At 42.3% G+C, this 26,377-nt stretch overlaps 2 protein-coding genes and 1 long non-coding RNA gene across 4 annotated transcripts in view; 1 reads left to right on the top strand and 2 right to left on the bottom strand.

Moving 5' to 3' along the window:
- The first annotated feature begins 295 nt into the window (after positions 1–295).
- Positions 296–5,597, top strand: hspa13 (heat shock protein 70 family, member 13). The gene is made up of 5 exons (XM_050060012.1): positions 296–446; positions 547–887; positions 1,220–1,433; positions 2,653–2,820; positions 3,167–5,597. Exons 1-5 carry the CDS (start codon positions 422–424, stop codon positions 3,739–3,741), a joined length of 1,323 nt encoding a protein of 440 aa, XP_049915969.1. The 5' UTR covers positions 296–421; the 3' UTR covers positions 3,742–5,597.
- On the bottom strand, positions 1,781–2,641 carry LOC126399770 (uncharacterized). The gene is made up of 2 exons (XR_007570924.1): positions 2,114–2,641; positions 1,781–2,025 (listed from the first exon to the last, which is right to left on the bottom strand). It is a non-coding gene; the product is annotated as an uncharacterized LOC126399770 (long non-coding RNA).
- A 221-nt stretch (positions 5,598–5,818) lies between the features above and the next one.
- Positions 5,819–26,377, bottom strand: part of gdpd5b (glycerophosphodiester phosphodiesterase domain containing 5b) — a 52,113-nt gene continuing 31,554 nt past the window's right edge. Inside the window, exons 3-17 of one of the 2 annotated variants that reach the window (XR_007570923.1) lie at positions 25,031–25,134; positions 22,134–22,227; positions 21,861–21,920; positions 21,409–21,507; positions 20,232–20,325; positions 18,987–19,132; positions 17,573–17,655; positions 16,047–16,197; positions 14,056–14,277; positions 13,396–13,553; positions 13,151–13,298; positions 12,065–12,147; positions 8,777–8,889; positions 8,205–8,482; positions 5,819–7,203 (exon numbers count right to left, since the gene is read on the bottom strand). Coding sequence is in view for 1 of the 2 variants with exons in the window: in XM_050059993.1 (XP_049915950.1) it covers positions 7,118–7,203; positions 8,777–8,889; positions 12,065–12,147; positions 13,151–13,298; positions 13,396–13,553; positions 14,056–14,277; positions 16,047–16,197; positions 17,573–17,655; positions 18,987–19,132; positions 20,232–20,325; positions 21,409–21,507; positions 21,861–21,920; positions 22,134–22,227; positions 25,031–25,134 (1,641 nt within the window). In the remaining variant the exon portion in view is untranslated. The remainder of the gene's footprint in view (positions 7,204–8,204; positions 8,483–8,776; positions 8,890–12,064; positions 12,148–13,150; positions 13,299–13,395; positions 13,554–14,055; positions 14,278–16,046; positions 16,198–17,572; positions 17,656–18,986; positions 19,133–20,231; positions 20,326–21,408; positions 21,508–21,860; positions 21,921–22,133; positions 22,228–25,030; positions 25,135–26,377) is intronic. The other variant, XM_050059993.1, reaches the window with a different exon arrangement.

Below are 26,377 nucleotides of genomic sequence, written 5' to 3' on the forward strand. Positions count from 1 at the left end.
TAATATATATTTTTTTTAATATTCAATTAGAATAATTTGTTTTAACCAGGTTTTGCGTCACCATTTTTTTTTATTTTTTTTTAAAGAATTATGTCCTGGCTCTGCCTGATTGGCTGAGAACACGGAAACGTCACGAAACTTTCGTTTACGTTACACGTCACCAGCACTGATGGGAATTGTAGTACATAACTAACGTTTGCTACGCTATCCGTGGCGTAAATGGCGTATTCCTTGAACTACATTATCCAGCATACACAGGAAGCCAAGAAACGTTGACGTGTATTTTGTTGGTAGTCTGAAAAACTCCTATATGTCGCATCATCCACTTGTCAAAGGAGGACATCGTCTCACCGCAACTTGAGCCATTTGACGGACATTTTGGGATTTTAAGCGGTAGCTGACTTCGCAACAGTGTGTGACGATGTCCGGAGAAATTTCTATGATTGGTAAGTTGAATGACAGTTGTTATGTTTCCGGTAATTAACTGGTGTCTTGATGCTAACACTTGAGCTAACAGGTAATACGCGTGTTATCACCATGCCACAGGTTCGGTGATCCTGGCCCTGTTTCTAGCCGGCTACCTGGGCCAACAGTACCTCCCACCCCCCAAACCGAAGGTCATCGGCCTGGATTTGGGCACCACCTTCTGCTCTGTTGGCGTCTTCCACCCGGGCACCGGGGAGGTTGAGGTGATGGCGGATGAAGAGGGGAGGAAGAGCATCCCCAGCGCCGTCTCATTCACCACCACAGCTGTCTTGGCTGGACATGAAGCCGTGGACCTGGCTGACAGCAACCCTCAAAGCACCATCTACGATGCTAAGAGGTTTATCGGGAAGATATTTGAGCCGGAAGTCCTGGAGCAGGAGAGTGCTCGGTACCCGTTCAAGGTGGGTGGTGATGGTGTTGGTTTAACTGGCTGACTGTGATTTCTGCGGTGGATCAGTTGTGTTTTCAGGAGTCAGTCAAGCATACTGGTTGACACATCAGCAGCAGGTGGTGTCTTGCATCATGCATCACTCAGAGCCATCGTTTAGACTCCCCAGATTCGGATATACCCAGAATAAGAGCTACCATATGTTTAGGGTAGGAATTAATTGAGCTAATCTGTAGTTTATTTTTCACTTAATGGTGAAAATTTTGACCAAATTGTGTTGAGATTTGCTCTCAGTTTTGTCCTCTCTCCATCCTCACTTACACTGTTTCTTTGTCCCTCTCCCAGGTGATTAACAATAATGGAAGTGCAGAGTTTCTGATCTCCACCAACCATTCCTTCACTGTAAGCCCGGAGTTCATCGGCTCCAGGCTGCTGCTCAAGATGAGGAGGATGGCCGAGCGACAGCTTGGCGTGCTCATCGAGAAGGCTGTCATATCTGTGCCCGCAGAGTTTGACGAAAGACAGAGGAACTACACTGTCAGGGCTGCTAACCTCGCTGGTCAGTACTGTGATTATTTTGACTTGAAGTTGAAAGTGCCAGTGGGTCATTTGACACAGAAGCACACCAGACAGTTTCAGAAGTTTGATACATTTGGATATATTTCAGCTAAGATGTATAACAGCTTTACTTATCCAAAAGCATCAAACAGTTCTTAAGTGCACACACTGCATTTGTGGCCTGGCCCAGCCTCTGTTAAGAGGGCTGCCCTTTAAAAAATGTTTTTGCTAAAAAAAAAAAAGAGCTGACAACGCCACCTAGGAATTGCTCAGGGCCTAGGACCCTTAAAAAGCACACAGGTTCTTTAAAATCAGGGGAGCAGAGTTTAAAAACCAAACAGGAGTATATTCAATTAAAACCAAATTTATTACAGTCAAAGAACAAGGGATGGCACCACCCAGATAAACAGTACTGAATAAAGAGTAAACTACTAAAAAGTGAAAGGTCACTTTGCAGCGGGGATGCAGCCCATCAAAAAGTCCAAGTCCAGCCCAGCGGTTCCTCTCCCGTACACTGTATCCACATCTACTGCTGCTCCAATGTGCTCCGTTCCTCTTCCACGCCAGCTGCCGGGCTCACCAACCCGTCCGAACTGTGGAGGAGCAGAGATACAACCAGTAGCGTGGTCCTCAATGCGTTAGCTACCCCTAGCTATAGCTCGAGCTCTTTCTCTGGTCTACCTCTATGTTTGCCGTTCAGTTATGTTGAGATATACCCACGGTTTTCCTGGGTGGCAGCTGTCCAAATGCAGACCCAGGCCCGAGGTAAACTGTGTTGGCGGAGACCGGCTGCTCCGTAGCCACCACGTTGCTCCTTGATGACTTGGCTGAGTCTCTGAGACCCTGCTGCCTTGATTCCTCCCTGGCTGCTTCTTTTTTTAAAAAACACTGTGGACCGCACACTGCCTCTTCTGCCCCGCTGTCTCTCCTGCCCCGCTCTTTGTCTCTGTGTCTCTGTCCACCACACCGTCTCCAACAAACTGTTTAGCTGGTGTGCCGCCTAGCACACCTGATGCTCATCCTGTAATCAGGGACTGGTGGGGGTGTGTCTCTGCCACTGCACAGTTCACACGTAAAAACATGCTAAAAAGAATAAAACACAGCACACGTAAAAAACATGCATGGTGAAATAAAAACAGCACAACATGCAAAATTAATTAAAAGCAGCATTCAACTGAAATACTCAGTATAAGGTGTACATTCTTTCCTTTGTCTTGCAGGTCTGGAGATCCTGCGTGTGATCAACGAGCCCACAGCTGCAGCCATGGCCTACGGCCTGCACAAGGTGGATGTGTTCAATGTGCTGGTGGTCGACCTCGGGGGTGGAACTCTGGATGTTTCCCTGCTCAACAAACAGGGAGGCATGTTCCTCACCAGAGCCATGGCAGGTAAAGTGTGTTCACTGCTTCAGTAATAAGAGATAGGAGGTGACACGAACACACCGCTGTCTGTATAAGGAGCTTTATCTTTTGCTGCAGAGTTCATGTCCCAGTTAAAGGCTTAAAATATTTAATTCTGTGCTCTCCTCTTCATGATTGAAGTGGATTCAACAGTTGAAAATAATATGGGGTCAGGACTTTTACCTGGATTCACCTAGTCAATCTGTTTCACAGAAAGAGTGTGTGTCTAAATAATGTGATTTAATTTTCGTGTCTTTATTCTGAAACTATATCAGAGGCGTTGTTGCTGACGTGAACAGTGGCCTTATCTTAAATGAACTGTGTGTTTTGGCAGGGAATAACAAGCTGGGAGGTCAAGATTTCAGCCAGAGGTTGCTCCAGTACACCACCGAGAGAGTCCGACAGGAGTTTGGTGTCCCACCCACTCTCAAAGAGGACATCCATCATCTCCGACAGGCTGTGGAAGCTGCCAAGCTCAACCTTACCCTTCAACCCAGCGTCACCATCAGGGTGCCCCTGCACCTTCACACCCATGACAGCTCTGAGTCACCTGAAGGCTCAACTCCGGTTCTTTTCCAGGCCACAATCACTCGCGAGCTGTTTGAGGAGCTCAACGAGGACCTTTTCCAAAAAATCCTGGCTCCTGTTGAGACCGTGTTAAGTGAGGGCCACCTGGAGAAGGAAGAGGTGGATGAGATTGTTCTGGTTGGAGGGTCCACCAGGATACCGCGGATCAGGAGGCTGATCAGCGAGTACTTTGGGAAGGAACCCAACACGTCAGTAGACCCTGACTTGGCTGTGGTTACCGGCGTGGCCATTCAGGCCGGCATCATGGGCGGCTCCTGGCCTTTACAAGTGAGCGCCATAGAAATCCCCAACAGACACCTGCGCAAGACGAACTTCAGCTAATCTTCATTATTATTATTATTATTATTTATTGAGATCAAAGGAATGCCTCAGAGACTTGCCACTCATCCCAACTTGTTGATGCTTCTTTTACGTGCATAGTTATAAATCTGCTGAAGTGAGAAAAATGACCTACAAAAGACACTGTCGCCTGAATGAAGACATAGTACTCAGGTTTTTCAACTCATCTTCTGCTTCCTTGTTTGTGAAAGGCGGTGGTAGCAGAACAGTATGTGCTTTTTACATACATTGCAACATTCCTCCTCGACAGAAATTAACTGATAACATCTGCAGAAGTATATGCCCTGTTAAAATTTTTAAAGCGATAGCTTCTTTTGTTGCACACGGACCTTCAGCAGACGTAACACAGCAAGATACTGATAAAATGTGAAGGAGGAGCTTCTTATGAAGCTAAATCCTCTCATGTATCTACTGATTAATTCAGCTTCGTTGATGGCGCTTACTCATGGTAGATACTGTAATGGTGTTCAATTCAGGGAACAACCTTTTGAAGGACTTACAGACTAGCCAGTACATCTTTAGCTATTTATTTATTTATTTCCATTAACTGTATGTGTGAGTAAGAGCGTGTGTGTGTTTTTTGCAGGCCTTTAATGTACTTTAACATCTTTCCATCGCAGGTCAACACCTGTGCCTGTTCAGAAAGCTGCTATATTGTTTGGGTAGAAGTTTAGAGATGACCTGCTGCAAGCTAGTGGTTCCATCAGAGACCCTGGTTCAGGTCCCTGTAGTGCTCTGCATGGTGTCCCAAAGAGGATTTTATGTCCACTTGGACAAAGAGAGAGTTCAGTGTAAAGACGTATGTACGCACATTTTATTTCAAACAAATACACTGCAATATTGACTGCTCACCTCATAGATAGGTTGTTCTGGTGGGGTGCGAAGTCGCCAGCTAATAGATGAAGGTGCACATTGGATAGAGCCTTAATGTTAACACAGTGCTGTAAAACCTCACATCATTAGCACCTCCCCTCCCTTTGAATGCATTTTATTGCCTCGGAGAGTAAAAGAGGAGCTCAGTGCTGCACTTTGAGGACTTCCACTTGTTGGCCAACTTCGCTTTTTTGTGCAATAGTGCGCGCTTTATTTAAATGGCAGTGACTTGTGCTGACTTACACAGTGTCACAATATTTGTGCTGCGTAGAGAGGTTACACACATCAGCCTGCTTTTGCTGCCGCAGGTAGAGGTGGTCAACTCTGGTTGTCCCGCAGAAGGACCAAAGCAATGCTTACTGGTGCCTTGTGTATTTTGATTTTGAGAAATGTGTTGGTCGCATTTAGGATGTTTGATGCACCCGATGGTTTGTGGTTGTCAGAGCGCCTTAATTTTGACAGTTTTGGTTAATAATTTAGCATTTAATTTGCTCTTATTCTGGTGGACAGCAGGCTGGTTCTGTACATCCAGAATGAAAGATGATTTCCGTGTCTGATTTAGAAAACATGACGCCCAGAACTCTGAAGTTCACATGGTCCAATAACCCTTTTTCAACCAGGAAGCTACCTACATTCCTTTAAAATAGTATTACAGTTTGCCAAATGTCAAGTGTGTTTATGTCACTTACTTTTGTTTTTCAAATGTTACATTTCTCATGTTGGAACTGTTCATGTAAAAGAGACTTTACTAAAGTTAGAAGTATGCGAGGCTGTGCTGTTTGCCTTTGATACTGTACAAATCATTTATTGGTCCCTAATGAAATAGGGAGAAAACAATTATGAGACTTGGATCTATTTTTGTATAACATGTTTTACTCACTGTCAGAGTCCCGCCATCTGAAAATTGAGAAGTTGAACTGTAACGACCTGAATTTCAGCCAATTAAAATTCAATTTCTCAACTTCTTCACTGTTTATTTTGAGTCCTGTATTCCTGAGCACACACAAAGCACTTCACATTTATCACATGTATCCTTCAGGTGTTATGAAAGATGCTGCTATTGAAGAATGAGGAGAGCACTTCACCAATTTTTAACCTTAAGATTATTTTTCCTTTGATTCAATATTGTTTATCTTGGAGGAAATACAATGAATTAACAGAACAAAACTCAAATATAAAACTCCTGTATTAGAAGATTTTTTTAATGTTTACTTCTGAGGCACAGTAACACCCAAAGAAAAAAATAGAAACACAAAAGGCAATCCACTTCTTGACCCTGTTGTGATACCTGTAGCTTCCCTTCAATTAGCTCAGAGCTTTATTTTCACATTTAGCACCCACTTCATTTACCTTACAGCAGTCAGGTTTACACCAGCAGCCAACACTTAAATGCATGTCATCAGTCAACACTAAAACACCACGACGTTACTGTAATACAGAGGCTGTGTAGTGGCTTCCGTTGTGACCGGACTATTGCTATTGTAATAATTCATCACTGTCATGTCGTTCAAATGTAATGCTTGGCTGGCTGCAGCATCTCACACACTGGTTCACCTTTTATATACAATAAACTCAACATAGCACTGCACACAGGGTAAAAAATATATACCCAGCCAATATACACACAATACACCGTTCACATCTTTAAAAAAAAAAAATCCAAACACATTCACATTAACCATAAAAAGACAGCACAAGTCTTTACCCCCAAACCATTTCCACCAGTTCTTCTGGTACACTGGGAGCACAGCTCACATACATCAGTTGATATGGTCATTACGGTTACATGCACTGGTCAGAAGGAGGGCGGGGCCGCAGGGGCATTCAGCCTCTATCAAAATAATTATCTTACATACACCATGTGAATATTTCACTTGGAGGAGAAGGCAGGACTTCTGTAAACAGCTTGTTCATGTTTTTTTTTTTGTTTTTCTCTTTAAATATAAATATTAATGCTAGTACTATTATGAACAACAGCACAGTGGAGTGCTGACAGAAGGCAAGAGCATAATGAGCCGTTAGCGTTTAGTCTCATGCTGCCATAAAGCCTCGCTAAAAATAATTTCATCTGCTAAGAGAAGTATCATGTACAGTGGTTTGGAAACAAGGAACTGCTTTGGAAATTTAGCTTAAAATAATAATAAAGAATCTGGAAACACATCTTTAAAAAGAAGCGGGCGTCGGTGACTCTCTGACATCTAGATGTGAGAGGAGGCGGCCACAGATTTGGCGGATCCCATCAATAAAAAGTGCGTGTAGTTCTGTGTGATGTACAGTATGTCTGACAAGCAAGAAACAAAAGTATTTACAGAATGTACATAAAGCAACTGGGTGGTTGTTTTCTCCATCAGATACAGCAGTCTGTCGGGTTATCAGTAGGACAAAGGAGGAGATCAGACTTCACACCGACTGGAACAGGAATGATGTAAACACTGAGAGCTTAGTCGTCTCCGTCTCGCTACAGCAGATTCACACAGAGTCCCAATCACTGGCTGATGCCCTGATTGGTGTAGTAGTCGTAGCCATTGTCCGCGTACAGCTCCTCAGCACTGCCAACTCCATTCCCCACCTCTGGAGGGCGCCAAAGGAAAAAGAAGTCAGTGTACCATGTGATGACATTCACTTTCACAAGACAGTTCACACTCAGTTTTGGTTAAAAAAGATGACGAGGAGGAGTCACTGAGGGCAAAACTGAATGGAATAGCCTTAAACTGACAATCTTTTAATTGGACAAAAAGCAGCAAGAGAAAAACTGCACTCTCTCTGCACTTGTGGCCTTAGCAAGCACACTAAAACTAATATTAGTAACTTGAGAGTGGTTTTAAACTCTGATTTAAATTTGAATTCTCATTTTAACAGGGTCATCAAAACATCCTTTTTTAACCCAGAAAGATACCGAAATACCCACTCACGCTTTTATTACCAGCCGTTTAGAATACTACAATTCCCTTTTCACCTGACTACCCAAAAAGTCAATAAGAAAACTACAGTTAGTCCAGAATGCTGCAGCCGGAGTGTTGACTAAAATATGGAAAATGGATCACATTACCCAACTGCTGAAGTCATTACTGTATCTTTTAGAATTAATTTTAAAGTTATTTTACTTGTTTATAAAGCTTTAAATGACCTTCTATAATTTTATGTTCCTGCCAGATCACTAAGGTCCTCCACTGCTTTACTTTTAAATGTTCCTCATGTGTCTGATAAAAGTACTGGTGAGAGCGCTTTCTGTTTTTACACCCCTAAACTGTGGAATTAGCGACCTCTGCTCTCGGTATTTTTAAACGTAAATTAAAGACCTACCTTTTAAATCTGGTTTTTAATGTGGAGTAACATTGCAGTCTTGATTTTGAAGTTTTAACCATTGGTTTTTACCCTTTTTTTCCTCTCCTGATCATTTTTATTCCATTTTATTTATTCATTTACTCTCTTTTTATTCTATGGGGTTTTAATCATCTTTTTTGTTAATTTGTTCTGTTTTGGTTGGTTTGCTTGGGGCTGCTTGTTTGTATAAAAGGTGCTATATAAATAAAGTTGACTTGAGTTAAACTGCTGCCACTGGTATGACTCACCTTTGACCCCCAGCACTAGAGGCTGTCTAGACAGACTGGGGCATCTATAAGCTCCCCTACACATGTCGGTGTCTCCAGTGGGAGGGTAGTGGGGAGGTTTGGTGCATGAAGGGATGAGTGGATGGATGGATGGATGGATGAAGGGGAGAGGGGCATAGTAGGCAGAGAAGTGGCAGGTAATGGATGCATGGAATAAAGGAAGAAGTCACTGCTGGTGGAGGAGGTGGTAGCATGGACAAGAGGTGGTGCACATCACACAGGCTGCTACTGGGGTTGACCTTCAACAAGGAGGAGAGGAAGAGTAGGAAGAGGAAGAGAAGGTGCAAGAACATTCACAGACACTCAAGACAGATGCATGCGGGGATGCAGTGACATGCTGGGTGGGCACCTGAAACTCAAAACGCCAATTCCTCATCTCAGACTCATCTCAGACTTTTTGTAAATCAGCAAATTAAAATGTAAAGTCCAGAGAGGAATTAACGTCTGAGTGCAGGAGCCCAACAACACACTACAAAACATCCAGGAGTGACAAACATATACATGTCCCTCTCATCTCAGTGTGAGGGTCTTACCAGAGAAGATAAGTTTCTCCTTCATGACGTTGAGGTCTCTGCTGGACCTCCTGACTGCGGCGCTCAGCATGATCTGCTCAGGGTTGTAGCTGCGCATACCGCTCATCCGATACCTGCGGGGTCACATGATAGGTCAGAGATCTTCAACACAGTAACAATATCAATAAATACTGCTGCCTCTGCTTGCAATGTGCACCTCAGGGTCACGTTATGGTCGATAGTGGGATAATATCTACACTTTTAGAAGCAGTTATGGAGTAAGTGTACACACCTGACTCTGTTTTAATAGAAACAAGTCTGTTTAATTAGTTCTCTTTACAGCAAACTCATTCCTGAATTGTTTGTGAGATGTGATGATTTGGTTTAAAGGAGATTTACCCTCCAATTTAAATGAAGCTGGTGCATATAATTGCAGCATGTGGAGTTCAGTTTAGGCTGGCACAAAACAACACATTTGCTTCAAATCACACTGAAGTGTATATTGTACAGAGTTTTAAGATGAGCACTAAAATACGGCGTTCAGGTCAGGCAATTGGGTCAGAATTCTACCTGCCTGAAGTCATAGTTTACTCGCCCTTATACAAAGTGTTGTATTCATTAGGGGTTATCAAATATTTAAAAAGAAGACTACAGCTAAATGTCTTGAAAAATGAAACTCCACAATACATAGTTGGAGTTTTGCCCTCATACACTAATGCCACCCAACTTAACTCCTGTTTCCAGGGTAATTAAAATTCAGCTCATAAACTTCATCTTTACCTGCTACCATTTTCTTCAGCGCCTGAGTCCATGTGCAACTCTCAGCAGAGATGAGAATGAAGTGAGATGTCTCACTCCTTAACTACTTCCATCATCAGCTCCAGAAAAAAACTACTGTATAATTCTTTTTAAGTTGCTGGATTTACTAGCTCCACGTAGCATTTTTATTTGCCCTGGGCAATCCTTTATTATTGAGAGCTGGTACCACTCTCTGATAAGGCACCCTATATTAAGTGTTTATGTTGTAACTAACGGCTTTGTTAATGTTTAATAAAACATTTCCTGATAGGTTATAAATAATTTATGAGCCATTAAGTTTCAGCACTGAATCACACATTTCATGATTATTACATTCTTGTCACTAAAAAATCGTGTTAAAATCATTTCTTTTAAACCGTATGCACCGTTTTCTTTTTTTTTTCCTGTTTTTTTTTTTTTTTATGTTTGTTTGTTTGTTTGTTTGTTTGTTTGTTTCTTATTCTGTTTTTTTGCTAGTTTTTTGTGCTTTGTTGTATTTCAGGTCTCCTTATGTAACATCTTGGCCTACAGGGACGACAAATGGAAAATACCCTTTTGACTAATTCTGGCATTTTTATACTATGTGCAATTATTAATTTGCACTGTCCCTTCTTACATAAGCTAAACTAAACTATTAGTGAAGAAACTTTTTATTGCCAGGTTGTCAACAATCCCAGTGGCAGGTGTTTATTCTATAGTACCACATATGTGAATGTAATATAAGGCAATCTATTAATAAATGCAGAATAATTTGCCAATATATGGATTTAGGTCCAGATCCTCTGTCGTCATTTTCAGATCCATTTATCCATTAAAAGAAAACAACTAATGGTTAGAACTTCGTATAGGGTGCCTTAATAGAAAGTGGTAACACATTATCAGTCATAACATGATTACAGTGTGTGCAGAAATGCAAATATTGTTTTTAATAGAATTAACAGAAGCTAATTTTATTTCCGACCTGCAGCCATCTATTAAAAATATCTTCTGAATTAACTATTGATAAATACGATTTAATACAGAACATTTTCCTATATTATGTGTTCATTTAATTAACGTTCGTTAGTTCCACAGAGGATCACTCCCTCGACTTAGCTTTGTGTATCAATCAAGGCCGAGGATCCGTTCCCCTTATGTGAAAACTGCATCCTTGCTCTAATGAAAACAGCCTCTGTTTCTATTAGTTTCATTAGTCACAATGTACTGCGACTAATGCACAGAGGCATTTAGAAACAGAAATGCAAACAAGCAAGCTTTTAGTTCATCAGCATCAATAAAAGCCAGTCCTGCGGCACTTCCCCTGATGAATGCATATCCGTGCTTCAGTTTGGACGTTTAGTCTTAAGGTGGATAATAAATTTAAAATCTAATTGGTGACTTATTGATGTGGATTTTTTTTTTGTGCTGTGTGGGTGGAAAGCATTCATTTTATTTAGCCTGCAGGGATAAAGACGTGAGCTTCTCCCTAGAGGAAAGTGGCAGCAGTGCAGTACAACGATTCAGGTGAGATAGAGAGAGGTGAAAGAGAAAATAAATATAGAAAGACAGTGGACGTTTAGGTGGAGAGAAAAATCTGATGGAGTTTGATGTCATAATAAAGAGAGCAACAAAAGAGAGAAAGAATGGGAAAAAGGACAGAGAGAGGGCAGAAGAATGCGTCAAACAAAAGAACGATGGATAAAGATAGTGAAAGACAGAAAGACGGTGAAAGGAGAGAAGACTTTGGGTCAGAAGAGGTGACCCAGTTACCTGATCATGTGATAGCTGAGAGAAGATGCCAGAATGCAGCAGAGGAGGAGAAGAGCATGCACATCAGGCAGAGGAGAGAGGACGAGGAAGAGCGGAAGGACAAAAAAGGACAAAAGAAGGCGGGAGAAAAGAGAGGTCAGTTTAGAAGCCAGCAGAAGCTACTGAAGAGCTCGGCTAAGCAGAGCGAACCCGCACTGGACCGTTCCAAAAAAAAAAAAGGAAAAAGATCACTGCCCTCCATCCCAGAGACGACATGAGGACAGGCCATCTGTCAAACAAAACCAATCCCTCGGACAGAGAGAGTAAATACTGAAGGAGTGTGAATGGTTTACACATTTTAGGCAACAGAAGACATGCTAATACAAAGTACATCTTCTCTGTCGCCACACAGAGGTGCAAGGGGAGAAAAAATACATCATAACAGCTTATAAAATCACTTAACACATAAATAATAATGGTGTGCCCTTTCCAACCTTCCACTGATCGGCTAAATAATTAAAAACAGTAATCAAAACATAAGAGAACAGCAAATATGTATGAGCGGTTAATGATGTTAAAGTGTCGAGCTTGTTAATTAGCAGTAATTAGTGGTGTGTACTCCACATGTGTGAAAGGGCACAACAGGAGAGACACACTAAACAAAATAACATCAGTGTTTACTTTCCTCGTCATACACCAGCAGAAAAATAGACAGAAAACTCTTAGGTAAGGACTCACTGTAATAACCTGACTACAGTTATATCATCGAGTGGCTGTACTTACTTCTGGAAAATGAATACTCCTATGACTACAGCAAAAGAGATGAGGTCCACAGACACCCACATCAGGCAGTATTCATCTGGTCTCTGGAAACACACATGCACATGTTACTGGCTGAATCCGCCACTGGGTGGTGCTACGAGTCAACAACACAACCTAATATGTGAGTCGCAAACACACACTTCTCTTTTTGAATAAATTCACAAGAAGTATCGAACAGGGAAATGTGGTAAATGCACAGTTCTTAAAGTATTGTATTATAAGGCCATGCACTTGAACACAATCCCTGACAATGTCATGTATGTAACATAAGAAGAAGACCTGCAAAAAAAAAGATGTCTTGAGGATAAATATTCACTTCCATTGGCTTTATCAACATCCAATGTCAGACTTGATTTAGATTCACAGTTGACACTGCAGATGCCCCGGCAGCTTAAACTCTCCCTGAACCACAGCAGGGGGTGGGGGTCACGTCCACATGTTGTCACGCAGAGTTCCCGTACGGTGCTACAGACGGGGAGACCAGGCTGGCACGCGGCACAGACGAGGCGCGTGAAATGATACCAGAGAAGCACAGTGTGGGTGCTACCCATGTTGAGAGGTTTCAGGAGATGACTGCACTAGAGAAGCATGAGTCACGCACTACAGGATACACTACAGTGATGATGCTCGTCTTTCTAATGTTCAGGGACCTTGTATGAGTGTAGAGAAATATGAGGATGACATGCTCAGTGCAGGAAATAAACAGACTTGATGAGTTCAGTTGAAAGCCAGGCTCCCTTGTTGGTATCACCTGTTAAAATCAAGTTAAGTTATGCGGAGGAGATGCAGCTGAAGGAGAGGAGACAGGTTGGCATCTCATACCATCTGCACATATTTAGCCTCTAGCCAGTTTATGAAAGTTTTTTTATGATTGATTTTAAAAATCTGTTACCAAGCAGATCTTTTCGAGGCTGAGCCACGCAGAGAAACTCAAAATTTATCCAGAAAGGAGGCCAGAAAGAAAGAGGTCATTGTTTGCAAAGTGATACCTGAGAAGTTCGACGCAAAGAAGAAGAAAAAGCCAAACAGTATGTGATGCGTCCTTACCATGAGCCAGATGGGGTAAGGCACCTTTTTGAGGATATGTGAGGCCTCTGAAGAGACTGAAGACACCCCGCTGCACCAGAGCACCGAGTACAGCCAGGGCTCGTTGACGGTGTAAAGGGTGAGGTTGATGTTGCTCTGGGAGAAGTTTCTGAAAGCAATCACACATTCAGACACGTCTTTAAGTATGTATCAGTGAGTTAAGGTGCTAGCCTGATAACCTGTTAGGTTTGTGTGTGTGTTTCTACCTGATTTCCCATGTGCTGGCCTGGTTGTATCTGAGCAGCAGCCTGCTGATGCCGTACTGATGGAGACTTTGAGGACTCCGTTTCTCCACTGAGGTCTGGATCAGACCGGGCGCAAGCTGTCTCACCTGAGCTCTGTGTTCATCTGGAGTCCACATCACCTACACAGGAAAACAGTTACGCTCGTCTCAGTGACATTGTGCAGTGATTCCCCTATAACATCTGGCAGCCAGGCCAACGGGGGGAAAAACGTTTTTAAATGCCAAATATGTGTTTTTATTTGAGCTAGACCAGAGAATATTCATTTAAAACACACTGGTGATCTATTTTTGCCCTCATTGCTGCAGGAAGTAACAGTAGTAACAGGAGAACTGACTTTAAAAGTGACCTATTTTCTTGTTAGATTCGTGCTGTGCGGTCAATGTAATTTATGCCGATGTAGAGAGTGGGTCATGTGGATTGTTGGCTGATAAATATTTGCAAAGTAACTGATAAATATTTAAAGAAACTTTAAAGTGTTAAATTTGAGAACTGAATTTGATTAGACTAATTCACATTTTAACCACTTATTTGCATAAATATGTTCAGAATACATTTTGCTGAGATACACCTAAACACAATGTGGATTAGGTGTATCTCAGCATTCAGCTCTTATATACTTACCAGGCTCTGAGGAAGCCCAGATTGCTGCACAACCTGCAGTGTATCATTGATCCAGCTGTCGTAGCAGGGGTGCTCCGGAGGAGGCCTCCTCAGCCGGAAGACCACTGTGCTGTTATGATAGGAAGCCAGCTTTAGAAGCTGCTTCAGGCTGCACACACTCTGGTTGGCAATCAGATTCTTCTCATGTTGGGACAGGGAGTGCACCGTCCAAAAGGGGTCATCCTGAAACACAGGGAAAGAACAGCATGAGGATGTAGATCACAGATGCCCTTATCACGGTTGTAATATCACTAGTTTTAGGGTTTAAAATACAATTACAACATGGTAATAATGTTTCTGCTGCTTTGTAAGATAAAGTAAAGTAAGGTAAAACTTTAATGTCCCCGAGTACATGAGTACAATAAAACAGACAGTACAATATATGACACACAGAATCCAGTATCACACTCTGTCAGGGGTAAATCATGGACAATTAGTGGTCACTGCTGGTTAAGATAAGCGATCACAGATGGGACAAAGGACAATCTGTAACGCTTAGTGCTACATTTAGGGAGGCAAAACCTCCGCCCTGGTGGAAGCATCTGAAACTCAACATGGAGGGGATGTTGAGGGTCTGAGATAACAGACTGAGCTTTAGAGGGGACGCTCTCCTCATACAGACGCCCTCAGTGTTCACATCAAAATTCAACTTGTCACCTAAGACAGTGCCCAAATACTTGTACTGCTGCACTGCTGCCACTGGCTCCCCCTTGAGATTCAATTGTGTTTTGGAAATGTGTACAAAAATATACATGTGTTCATAATCCTGACAGTTAATTGGAGTAAAGGCGACATCCATTTCATGTAGAGCGTTTGGACAAAGCTTACAGCAAAAAAAAAAAAAAAAAAAAAATTCCCCCCATTTCCTTCACTTTCTCTTTTGCTTCACTGCTCCCTCGCTCCTTGTCAAATCACAGAGCTGAAGAAGATCAGATGCTTCCTTTTTGAGTCTTCCATGATGTGCTTCACTTCACTTTACTGACGAAAATACACTGTCTTTAAAAGACAAATGTTTTTATTACACAAGCAGGACGGATTAGGACATCTTCGGGCATACAGAAATCAGACTATGACAGTGAATTGTCATAATTAATATGCACAGACGGAGCTGGGCTTTTCTTGGAATGCAGTCCTTAGACACACTGTGTTCACATGCAATGAAGGGAGACTGAGAGGGACCGCAGATTCAAACAAATACTGACATAGCAGAGCCACCACAGCCAAGTGTCTCTGCACAGCAACCAGATATCAGAAAATAGAAGCCTCATAAGAAAATAAAAATATATCCAAACACATGTATGTATGTGTTAAAGCCCCCCTTAAAAATACACAATGAGTGTATATATTAAAAAATCTGCAAAAAAGCAGAAACGCTTGCCACGGCAGTTTTGGAGCAACTAGACAAATATAGAGAATAATGCTTGACTGGAGGGTACTGTAGAGGAATTAAAGTGGAACGCTGCAAAGTAGCACAGGGCACGAAAAGCAATGTATCTACATCACTGCATCTGCCCCAAATTTATACTGATTCTCTTGCTTAGTAGCACAATATGAAGATTAATGCATTTACATAATCTGCAGCTAATGGTTAAACAAGAACACAACAATGGAGGAGGTCATTTCTCCAATTCTTGTACACAGTGCAATATCATATGAAAGAATAATTCGGTATCAGAACAGGCAGCTTTTCACGTGGCTTGTTAGGCTGTGTGTTTCCATCATGTTTAGCCCACTAGTACTTCAAGCAGGTTTAAACAAAAAAACATTTTGAAGCACTAGTTGACCTTGATCCACTCTGCATACAGGAGAGCATCTCTAAAGCATTACTAGATCTCAGTGTTTAGATGAAACCAGAGTACTCACAGCTCAACGAGCTCCTGACCTTTATCTCACATAATTGTACAACATCACGCTTTCAAGCGGAAACCACTTCATTAGCAACTGAGAACTACCTTGAGGAACCACTGTCCTGCGTTGAGCTGCTGCAGATCTGTCCAGTTGAAGGATGAAGCGTCTTCCATTTGTCTGCCTGGGAATACCCTCGCTACATCTGTGGTCCTCCGAAGGGTGCGGTCACGCATCAGGAATGGCACTCCATCCACACTGATGAACAGAGGAGGGTGTGCAGAGTATTATACAACAGTGTGTATCTGTATAAATGTATGTATAAAATACAAGAGCGACGTTTCACAACCACTATCACTCAGTGGTCTGGAAACTGAGCAACAGTTTACACTCAAAAAGGTCTCAGAAAGACTCACCAAAGGTAATCTTATATTCAGTTCATTCTCAGTAGAGGAATAAAAGCTCTCATCATAACACTATAGTTATTAGGCAAGAGGCAAAAAAACATAAAATCATGTCGAACAAGAACAAAAGAGAAAGGGACAACACAAACAAACAAGAGTTTCGAGAGTCGTAAGGTGTTTTTTTTTTGCTGCTAAATATTTAAATACCAAATGACTTTTCTTTTTTGTTATCTAGTAGAAACAAGACAAAACCAAGACTAAAGAAAAAGCCCTCCCATTTCTCAATATTTGCTTTTCAAATTCTTTGCTGAAAAACAATGCCTTTCCGATGTGGATATATACATAGGTAGTGCATAAACAATATGTGTATGTGTGTGTGTGTGTGTGTGTGTGTATGTGTATGTGTGTGAGATCTGCTGCAGGAGTGGAGTCTCACTGTCGCTCTGGCTGTCATCAACTCTAATTACGCAGCACAGTCAGGAGCTTACCTGTCAGCAGGCTGCACCAATCATACACCCATTCACCTCTCTCAGGACTGTGCAGGGAGCACAGTGAGTGCACACATATACACATGCGCACACACACACACACACACACACACAGTCTGCCAAAGCAGTTGCTACTACAGCAGAAAAAGTCTGCAGCTAATTAATATTCAACAGTAATTTACAATTACCGTAAAACACATTCCACTACAACATAAAGCTCCGACCCACAAACACACTCCCTGCACTGGCAAAGCAACACTCCTCCACCTCAACACAATCACCCATCCTCCATCACTGCACATGCATGAGTACACATGTATATCGACTATCCATCATATACCATGGCCATATAGTCTCCACCCTCCAACATCCCCGCACCTCTTCCCTTCTCCTCCCAAGTGTGTCTCTGTGAACGCAGCGTGTCACCTCTCATTATATTGTTGATGTCTGGCTTCTATCCACTGCCTGCTCATAGCCTGATCTGCTGTTGCATCGCTGTAGCCGCAGTCCTGTGACTCTTGGGAGTCCAAATATGAGTTTATTTTGTTGTTTCCTTTTACATGAAACTTACATAACAACATACTTTTGTTTTTGGTTGTGACTGGTGATATGGAGCTCTGATTTCATAATGTGTGAAAGGAAACCAAACAGCGAGGCAGAACATAGACAGAGACTAAATGACCCTTCATTTGTTTGGCTTTGTCACTCTGCTGTATTGATCGTGCGCTTTTGTGTGTGTACCTGATAGCCACGTCAGCCTCCAACCCGGTGACGTTCATCTGCAGAGCTCGCTGGAAGGACCACAGTGTGTTCTCAGGTGCAAGCTGGAAACACATGTACACACAATCATTGCATGTAGTCCTGTAACAATGACTTTACTGGAAGCCCACAGACAACATGTTAATTAATAATAATATATGTTCATCTATCAAGTAAGTTATGTTACAAAGTCAAGAATGACCATCAATGTAGTGCATCACAGCTGTGTGAGAAAACAGACTCTTCCCTCTGAGCGAAAGGCAATGTTGTGAAATGAAATAGGCAGTGTTGTGGATTGCTCTCCCACTCTTCAAGTCTTCAAGTGAAGGTTATGACTAATAATAGTCCAGAGGTTAAACATCACTTACTAGAAAAGCATCCTCCTATGAGACCCCGTGAGTAAAGCTTATGACTGGGAAACGCAGGGTAGGAAAGATGCTGTAATCAATACAGAGTCCTTCTGGGAAACACAGTCTAGTCATGTGACTGTGAGTTTCTCACAGCCTCGCGGAGCCACTCCTAATTTTAGATTCCACTGTGAGGATCGATCGCTTTAGAAAAATACCACAAAAAAAGCAGGGTGTGTTTTGGATCGTGTGAGTAACTGTTATGAATAACCAGGAATCCATGTTCGTTTTCCCTCCAAGTGTTGCGTAATACCCAGCCACACTTTGTGCCAAGGGCATGAATCCTTCTTCAGGTAACGTTCAGAGGCAATAGCATTAATCCCAGCACATAAATCAAATATGAAATGGAAAAAAAAAGTGCTTTGGTGTGCATAAATCTGATGCATACTTCACAAGCAGGCTCTAACAGGCTTTTTAACACTATAGTGGAGTTGAACATCAGATCTGTGAAAGATGGAGTAACAGCAAACAGCCAAAGCGACAGCAGTGAATCTGATCATAAGCAATCTCTAATCGATTCACAACAAGCTGCCAATTCTTTTTCTTTGCCAGGCAGAGCTACACAAAATCCATCAGAGAATATATCCTGGCCAGCAAGAGTTTGGCCCCTTACTGGGTTATGTTTAAGGCCTATTTTCAGGCGTGCGACCACAAGGTCATTAAAGGACTAGAATAGTCCTGGGAAATACAGGAGAAGAAAAATGAATGAAAAACAAGGAGCATAAATATCTATAAGGACAGCGCAGTTTTTTTCTCCCACTTCTCTAAATCAGAATCAAGTGGTCCTTGACATTCTGGATTAACGGCTTCATATCCTGAGTGGCTCTGCGTCATCAGCACTGCCGATGTGAGCTGTTTGGCCCTCTGTGAAGCCAATATAAAGTAGCCAGAATTGCGCAGCAGTGTGAAAGCACATGTAATACTATTTATTTTAAGTGGCCTGTTTCATTACTACATTTGGATTGCATGATAGAGGTCAGCTGACTCACCATGGGTGCTCCCTGGTGGCCAATGACATCAGGGCGTTGCTTCAGGGTGGTGGGGTCCATGATGCAAGGGGAGGTGATGTAAAGCGGCACCACGTAGAGTCCCAATAACACACTGAGATACAGCAGCACGACCACCACCTGGAACACTGGGAGAAAGCAGATGAGAATGTATCTGCAGAGGTTGAGGGAATAGTTTGAAAGTTAGGGAAATACCCTTATTTAATTAGATCAGACGATTTTAGATGTGGCTTGTTATGATTTAAACCCATGACAACATTTCTGAGCAATTTCTTGTCTCATCTTTCAAGGATGTGTGATGTAAGTAGTTACAGTGAATGTGGGTAATGTTCAGTACTGTTGGCTCGGTGCAGCGGCCAACAACATTGACATCAGGGGCAAGGAGATACACTTTCCCCCACATCCACCTCAGTGTAAGTGAGTGATGATGTGTGGGCACGCACACACAAACGCACACACACAGGGGAATGTATTTGTTTCAAGGTCAGCTCTGGGGTGGGGTTGAGTAGACAACTCTTGTTACACACAGGAGACTCACAGCCTTCATCCACACATACAAACACACACCCTCACATCCTCTGTGGTATTCAGACTCCACTCTGCATTACAGCAGAGACATTTAAATGGGCCTAGACCTTTCCACCTCATCAAGGCTTTCCAAAAGCTGAACGTAAAATGTAGCCGAGGTCTTTTTTTTTTTTAGATTTAAATGTCTGTCACAGTACAAACTGCCTTGTCCAAATTGAGGAGTCAGACAGTTATGCAACCCACTGGAAGTAAAATCTTCTTCGAAGTGAGCGTACCTTCAGATCGATTCAGAGGGTTACTTCTGAAGAAATTGTATGATTCACTGACTGAGTGCATTTATATAAGTGATATTGCTCTCTGGGTGTAATTTCTTCAGAAGACAATAGAACTGGTACGTAAGTGACTGACTCTCAACTCTATTCTACAGACACCAATGGCAGTGAGAGTCAGACTACACACTAAGAGCGGCTTATCCCCAGAGAGACTCCTGCACTCAAGGAGAAAACAATCCAAGGTGTCCTGGTTGGAAAACATCACATGAGCCCTTAGGAATGTTCGTTATCTTCGACACCCTGTGTGGAGGTCCTGGCCTCTGTCTACACAGTGTTAATCATTCACCACTCTTCCCGTACGTGTATGTGTGCGCGGCAGACGCTTAAGGCAGGTAACTTGTCCTCTGCGTTGCAGAAGTGAGCGTACCTGTTTTTTCTGCGCGGGCGACTTGTCCAGCCACAATCCAAGACAGCGCTGTGACCGCAGCCAGAGCCCCTATGTGCAGAAAGGGACCTGTGGCCTGGACAGAGTGAGGAGAAAGAAGGTAGGACACAGAGAAAAAGGATGTAGAGAAATAGAGACAAAGGAAGGTAAGGGAAAGAGAATCACAGTTTAAGAGAGATGACAATGAGCAAAAGAGAAGGAAAACAAAGATAAAGACAGACTGCCACGGATAACAGACATTATCTGGGGTTAAGACAATGGCGACGCTATTCAGAGATAATAGCTATAATTTGAAGAGGCGCTCAATTTGAATGGCATCAGTTTCAGTGGAATTGCGGGTCCACTTCAATCACACATTCATAGTGGTGCAATAACCTCACAGGGACACACTAATTACAAGCTTCTCACAACTCCTTGGACGTCGTTTAGCTGTGAAGTGTTAGGAGGATAAATGTGGCTTCAGTGTTGTGTCACCGCAGTATGTGCAGTTGAAATCATTACACTTTTTCCTCTGTAAAGCAATGCCAAAAATGGAATTTTAATCACATTCATAATTCATGACATGCGTGTAAATTATACACACTGTATGCTTTTTGTAAGAGAAGAAAAAAATGTACTATAGATACTGGTCTATGGATATCAGGTTGATACCAGGCTCATACTAAGGGTGCGACTATATATCGATCTGAATTGAAATATCGATTCAGTGATCAGTGATTCAATATTATTGATGCAATGTAGAAACATTGTACATATCGTCATTTTTGAGTACAGTACTAGTGGCCTAGTGACAGGCAGCCTCTCATCGCAGGAACGTGAACTGAACAGGATTAAAATCGTATCGTGACAGACTTTGTGATATCAGCAAATATTGTAACATTATCCAATTAATATTGTATCATAATGAAAGTTGTGATTTACACCTGTAGCTCAAACAAGTGCAGAGTTTCTTAATAAACTTCCTTGTCCAAAAAAGAAAGTGGTAACAGCTAAATTATTTTATCCAGTGCCCAAAAGCCAATGGTCAAACTCTAGGTTATGTAAAAATAAGACTGCCTCCACTCTGTGTATCGCAACACTTAGTTTAGTACTCAAACCTGACATCAAGCCATCAAAAGTGGCTTTGGGGTTTTTCCTGTGTCTCAGTGTTTGTGCTGACCTGCAGGGAGATGGGTATGACATCCCACTCTTGCCCCCATGTTTGATTGACAGATATCACCCCAACAATGGTGGTGAGCAGAGCAGCAGTCACTCCTATCTGTGTAGACAAGAGAGGGGGAGATACAGAAAATCAGGGAGGCTGTCACTTTGGACTGACAGCACACAGACACACAGACACACACACACAACATTGAATAACCCCAAATAGCCCTTTCACACCCCACACAGTGTTTGGAGGTTGTGTTTGATTTGCTGATAGCAATTTAGACCAGGTCATTTACTGGGTTTTCACAACCCTCCTGGGACAACGCGATCCAAACTATAAGTTCAGGAAAAGTTCAGCTGATCGGCAATGAATGAGCACACATGCAGGCACAAAGCCAACAGATTAGTGTGTAAACACCCCCACCACACACACACACACACACATGCACATACTTGGCACATTACCTTATGGAGCCAGTGCAAATTCAACTGTTGCCCAAGTGCAATGTGGCAAAGTGCTAAAACCTGAAAAGAGAAATGCACACAAAAGAGTACAAGTTTCAAAAACAAGTTCGCTGCTGCACAGATCTCAACTTGCACAACATCACCACGTGACTGGCGGTTACTATGTCTGGCGACATGGACAACAATTCAAAAGCTGCTAAATCAAGACTGAGGCACAAAGAAAAACACGACATGTTAAACAACTCCACAGTGAATATCTGATGTAGGACTGACCATTAAAAATGCAATGTAGGTGAAGCCAGCAGCGGTGGTGGCCAGGATGGGAACAGTGCCATCACTCCACTCCCCAGAGCGGTTGTAGAGGAACCTGCAGGAACAAGGGAGTGAACAACACTACTCATACAGAGAGCTCACCTTTACTTAATCATCATCAACAGGTGTGAAGGCCTGGGAGAGCTGAGTCTATTTGTGTGAGTTTCTTGTCATTTTTACTTTCTTTGAACCAACCATGCCTTGTAAAGCTGGGTTTATGCTTGCTGTAGTGTGCCGGTGCACTAAAAAATTGTGTTATCACTTCTTTTACTTCACGAACGAAGGCTCCCAAGGTTGTTGTGTCGCTTGATCGTGCACTGAATTTTGTAACTGGGTGCCTAATCGTGAGCTGTGCTTTTCAGTTAAACATGGACGTCCATTTGAGGGCAGACTGGCCGAGCACGTTCACCTGCACACACATCTTTACGACTCCTCATTTAGAGACCACAAGGACAGTCAGTGGCCTTGAATTTTGGGGAAAAAACAGCCCATCAGACTGAGGAAAGCAGAGACTTTTTGCAGCAGGGTGTGAAAGAATATGAGAGCTTAGCTTAGAGAGAGTAAAAGCTTAAAACAGTCCCATGGAAAGAGTGGCGACCTGGTGGGGGAACAAAGCAGTTTACAATAATTTTGACTTGGAGGTAAGTGACAGTAAATATTACAGCACACACACGCAATGTTTTGCCCTACGTTGGTGTTTACTACAGTTGCCAGGCAGTGTTCTTCCAATGCAATGATCTTTTGTTATTACTCGCCGACTTCTTGCTTATGCACAGAATTTTTGTTTCTATGCTGCCTGGTGTTTTGGAGCACATTGCAACGAACAACACGTTGAGCATGCTCGTAGCTCATGTGACATCTAAAGAAGCCAGCGCCACTGTGTCACCCGCTGGTATAAACAAAGCTTAAGTTGACTCACAATAATGTAAATGATGACACATATGTCATATTGACAATGACAGCCTGGAGTTATTTGAAGGCTTTCTCTCACAGATAAATAGCAGGGTAATGTGAGTTTAAGGGCCTGTGGCATTATCAGTTCACAACAGATCTGCAGGGCAGGTAAGTGGAGAGTTGAAAAACAAGGACACACACACAAAAAAACAGATACAAGCCTTGTGAGTGACTAGACTGTTGCTGTCTCCAAAGATCTTTGCCTTGCATGCAGATACAAATCAAGCACCCTCAAGCTTAATGCTTTATTGTTGCAATAAAGACACAGCAAAGACAGCAGCCTCAGTGACCACAGACACAATTGTTGGGCTGCAGGGGGAATTCAGACCAAAGAGATTATGCGATTGTTTTATTAATGGTTGGGCAGTAAATTACTGACTGCTGGTTTCTGTCTCAGAGCTTCGGTAGGGAAACAAGCGCAGGCTGGTTATCTTTGTCGCTGCGTTTACTGCTTGTCATATTTTCTTTTTATAGATAGATGCAGCCAAACAGTTCTACAGACACACACACACACAAATATACTAATATATCGATGTCGCTCTGAGCTGTATTGCTCAAAAGAATGACACTGGGAGTATCAATAGCTTCTCATCTGCAGAGCAAAGACAAGTGTATGCATGTGCTCATGTGTGTTCTGACATGACAGCCAGGGCCCACAGCACTAATTACTTTCAAAGCCTTATCAGTAATTCCAGTGGCACAGAGCCACAGCAGGGTCACTTAGTGCTGCTGCTCCTAGCCCTTTGTGAATAAATTTATACTGCAGATGGACTCGGACACTCCCTGCTGCTAAATCACTGGAGCACATGAGGGCAGGAATGTCATCTGAGTGATTATCTGTGGAAGCCAAAAAGGAAGGAAGGAAGGAAAAAGCAGGAAATTTGTACATTTCCTATTAAACAGGAATGGCGAATGTTTGTATGCCACAACTGACATCCAGAGATAAATAAACACTGGTCAGATTGCTGATAAAAAAGGGTCAGGGTGAGGAATAGTGTATACAGGGAGGAAAAGCTGTTGAGAAAAAGGCTGTAAATGTAAAAGGGATAAAGGAGAGGAAAATGGGGCTGGGATATCACAGAAAAACTGTATTGGGAAAGGACTGTGAGAAGAGGAAGTGGCAACAGACGATAACAAGGAAAAGGTGACATTGTAGAGGTTACTGAGAGCAGGTGGAGAGGGGGAAGGGAAAGGTAGTTGGAGAGAAAGACCTGGGTATGTGACATTATAGGACACAACAGCAGTGAATTACAGCATGTACAAGAACATGCAGAACAAAAAACTACAATCAACATCAGATTTTACTGTTAAATTAAACATAATTTGGAGAAAAAATATCTTAAAAGAGCTGTTTCATTGACATCTAGAGGGATGCTGAAACTGTCCATCAATGCTCTGAAGGGTGTTTCAATTATTTGTTTGTACTTTCACCTTGTAGACTGGCAATCAAGTATCTAAATTTGAATTTCGGCAGCACTCTTTGTAAGAAATTATGGGATTGTTTGCGCTTAAAAGGAAAATCTTAGGTGAGGTTTTGCTTAAAACATGCAAGTGAAAACAGATGAACGCTCCTTACAAGTTTGAAATTAGTCCTACTTTGGTAGATTACAATATTTTTAGTCACATAACCTTGTCGTCATGTAAAAGTGGCGTGGGGGTGAGTCATCTACAGTATAGGAAATGTTGGGTGAGCCATCCCCATTATGTAATGGTGTAATCTGTGGGGGGGCTGGGTGGTCTCTGCTCAGATTAAGGCAGAGTACAGATTGCACTGACGATTAGGAAATCAACAAACAGGCGAGCATGGATAGAATTTGTTTATAGCTGAAACAATATGGTGACAGGCGTGGCTTCAGCTCGACCTGACAGGCACACAGGAGCTCTCAATCTGACTACGTACTCACCAGTTGAACTCATTGTAGTCGTTATGCGCCTCCCACCAGAAGTAGAACCAGACCAGCAGCAGACAGAAGGTGAAGAGGAGGATGAGGGACCACAGCAGCTCCCACTGCGCACACACACACACACACACGCATAAATACAGTTAATTATTTCTGTCGACCCACTATGTTTAATTATAATTTAATTAGCATTGACAAAAGAAACATGGCTTAAGTCCATTTAATGCAGAACAGCTCTGAATGCTGCCAAAACAAATGAATAATATATAATTATTGAATTATACTGTTGTGAGCACAAAGCCGTTATGACAAATTTACGTGGGATGATTTTGTATGGACGATCAGTTTGACAACCACTTCAACTTCCGCTTTTCCAGATGGTCCTCAGAGCAGAGCTCATTAGAAGTAAACTTTCTACAAACTTACCTACGCGGAGCACATAGTGTCAAACTGGCTGCTGACCTCTGCAGGGAGTATTCCCTTATAAACTTTGCTCATCATCAAGGAATTACTTTTAATAACTTCACAGGCAAGCCGACTAATTACTGTCCTCATCTGCCGCGCACTTTTGTACTATGGCAAATATTAAATTGGCTACATCTTAAGATACACACAGACAGAAACACACCTTGAGGCCATTCTCAGGAGGATATGTGCAAGCAGGCATGTTCATCTGTCTCTGTCAGCGTACTTTAAACAAAGCTAATTTTTGCTGTGACTCAGGCAGGAACCTTATGATCTTTTGATAAAGCACAGAAAGTTGCTCTTAATTAAAGATAACTTCATGCACCTGTAGGAACTGAACAGCCATAGTGGAATTCTAATGGTGCTGATTGGTTAAAGAGTTAAAGAGTAATAGGACGTTGACTCATCTGACGCCAGTGATCACATGAGGTGATAGGGCGTGAGAAAACTACACACATTTTAATCACATTGTTAGACAGCAGTCAGGCTTGCTCAGTGACTTGAATTATTTGTAGTCTGGACAAACTGCAAAATAAATAAATAAATAAAAAATCTGATCTCCCTCCGGGGAAAAGGTCACATCACATCAAAAGGTCGACTGTATTGTGATAATTATAGAGGTCAAGTGTCTACTGTAGCAAGTCCTTAGGAGGGCTAAAGATTTCGGCCAAATACATGAATAGATTTGCATGAACAGTAAAGATGTACACTGAACAAAAATATAAACGCAACACTTTTGTTTTTGCTCCCATTTTTCATGAGCTGAACTCAAAGATCTAAAACTTTTTCTATACACACAAAAGACCATTTCCCTCAAATATTGTTCACAAATCTGTCTAAATCTGTGTTAGTGAGCACTTCTCCTTTGCCGAGATAATCCATCCC

The sequence above is a fragment of the Epinephelus moara genome, chromosome 2, assembly GCF_006386435.1.
Source record: "Epinephelus moara isolate mb chromosome 2, YSFRI_EMoa_1.0, whole genome shotgun sequence".
In the NCBI taxonomy this organism is placed as follows: domain Eukaryota; kingdom Metazoa; phylum Chordata; class Actinopteri; order Perciformes; family Serranidae; genus Epinephelus; species Epinephelus moara.